The following is a 2515-nucleotide window of genomic DNA, read 5'->3' as shown; positions in this document are numbered from 1 at the left end:
GGTTTTTTTAGAGAAGTTTTAAGTTCACATTAAAATTGAACAGAAAGCACAGAGTTCTTACATATCCTCTCCCCACCACACACACACACAATCTTCCTACTACCAAAATCCCATCCGAGTGGTACAATTGCTATAACAAAGAAAGCTACAGTGACACATTGTAGTCACTCAATGTCCAATTAGGGTTCACTCGTGGCATTATACATTTTATGAATTTGGAAAAAATGAATAATGACGCATGTCCACCCTTATAGTATTATACAGAGTAGTTTCACTGCCCTAAATTACCTCTGTGTTCTGCTTATTCATCACTCCCTTCCTTCTAACACTTGGAAACCCCTGATCCTTTTACCATCTCCATAGTTTTATTTTTACAAGAATGTCATGCAGTTGGACTCATACCGTATGTAGCTTTTCCAACTTTGTTACTTTCATTTAGCAATATGCCTTTAAGATTTCTCTGTCTTTTTGTGTATTTATATTTTTATTTTTTATTGGTGCATTGCAGTCATGCATCTTAATGGGGTACAAGATGGCAGACGCATACATACACACTTCACTTAGCATTAAATAATATTCAGTGTTCTGGGTGTACCACAGTTTATCCATTCACCTGCTGAAGAATGTCTTGGTTGCTTCCTAGTTTTGGCAACTGTGAATAATGCTATTATAAGCATCTGTATGTAGTATATTTATTAAAATAAGTTTTAAACTAATTTAGATAAATGCAAAAGAGCATGTTTGCTAAATATTATTGTAAGAGTATGCTTAGTTTTTGTGAGAAACTGAAAAAATGTCTTCTAAAGTGGATGTACCATATTGTGTTCTCACCAGCAATGAATTAGAGTACCTGTTGTTCAACATCCTCACTAGCATTTGATATTGTCAGTGTTTGGTATTTGGATCACAAGTATAATTTTGTATTTATATTTTTAGACTAGCTATTTCTTTAGTTATTCTCCCTAAGACTGTGAGTTTAATGAAAGCAGAGAATGTCTCTGGTCTGGTCCATCATTCTGTCATTTATGTCCAACACAGTGCCTTGGACAGAGCAGATTTTTATGTACATTTGAATGAATGGGTAGTGAACAAGTTCAATTATTTTTGAATACAATCTTTTGCACAGTAACCCAAGACAACTGGAAATGATGGAGCAGAATCTGACCTGCTTGAGCCATAACCAGAGACATTGGTTTACTCAAGGCTGTCAGAAACCAGGAGTGTCTGCAGATGTCTTCAGCAGTATCTGTTCATCTATATAGATCTTTTCCTTTTGGCATCATCTGAGTGAAACAGATTTCTTTCTCAAGCACTTCTTTAGAGCTTCATGGATGTCTCTGTTTCTCAGGCTGTAGATGATAGGGTTGGACATGGGTGTCAGTATAGTGTAGAGCAGAGAGAAACCTTTTCGCAAGATTTGGGAAGCATTGGCTGAGGGCACAAGATATGTGGCAATAAGTGTCCCATAAAACACCGTGACCACAGTGAGGTGGGAAGAGCAGGTGGAGAAGGCCTTTCTCCGGCCTGTGCCCGATGGGATTCTTAGGATAGCAGCAAGGATGCAGGAGTAGGAGGCTGCAATGAGGAGAAATGGGACCAGAGTCACTGCAGAAGAGGTGGCAAAGGCAATATTCTCAGTCAGTGAGGTGTCTGTGCAGGAGAGATGGACAAGAGGAGTGAAGTCACAAAAGAAGTGATCAATTTCATTAGGTCCACAGAAGGTTAGTCTACACAGCATAACCAAAGTGATTGACGTGAGGAGGAAGCAGCAGAGCCAGGAGCCAGCAGACAGCCTAATGCAGAGGGAGGCAGTCATGAGCATGGGGTAGCGGAGAGGTTGGCAGATGGCCAGGTAGCGGTCAAAGGACATCACAGCAAGCAAGAGGCACTCTGTTGCAGCCAGGGATCCAAATAAATAAAACTGTGCTAGGCAGCCAGTGATAGAGATAGTCTTCTGTCCAGCTATGATGATTAACAACATCTTCGGGACAATGTTGGAAGTGTACCAGATCTCCAGAAAGGACAAGTTCACCAAGAAGAAATACATGGGGGTATGGAGGAGATGGTTGAATAAAACCAAGAGAACAATGAGGACATTTCCAGAAATTGTTAAGATGTAGAAAACTAAAAACATCATAAAGAGGGAAATATTTAGCTGTAGGATTGAAGAGAATCCTCGAAGAACAAACTCCACTATCATTGTTTGGTTTTCCCAGGATGGGATCACCATACCTTGGATTCCCCAAATGCAGAACACTCAGAGACAAAACAGGCAAATGTAGATGATTCTAGCTTAAACAAACAATGTAGACAATGAATAACTTTTATTCTTCAATAAGATATTTGGGAGATTTTTTGAGTAAAGCAAGATCTTCTCTGTATTGAGACCTAAAACAGGAAAAGAAAAAATTTGGAATAGTAAAATATGACTTCAATCATCCCTTCTTTCCCCACATTACATCTTTATCAGGAGCAATACCAGTCTTTAGGGAAAGGAGAAACATAAGAGAGAGAG

At 39.2% G+C, this 2515-nt stretch overlaps 1 protein-coding gene across 1 annotated transcript; it reads right to left on the bottom strand.

The window, feature by feature from the left end:
- Window positions 1–1279: 1279 nt before the first annotated feature.
- LOC308261237 (olfactory receptor 11A1-like) lies at window positions 1280–2230 on the bottom strand (the record flags this gene model as incomplete). The annotated part of the gene is made up of 1 exon (XM_080693006.1): window positions 1280–2230. The coding sequence occupies one exon, from the start codon at window positions 2228–2230 to the stop codon at window positions 1280–1282; it is 951 nt and encodes a 316-aa protein (XP_080549132.1).
- Between the last annotated feature and the right edge of the window lie 285 nt (window positions 2231–2515).

Source organism: Muscardinus avellanarius, assembly GCF_963383645.1.
Source record: "Muscardinus avellanarius genome assembly, chromosome: 3".
NCBI classification, from domain to species: Eukaryota; Metazoa; Chordata; class Mammalia; order Rodentia; family Gliridae; genus Muscardinus; species Muscardinus avellanarius.
This window is presented reverse-complemented; position numbering and strand designations above follow the sequence as displayed.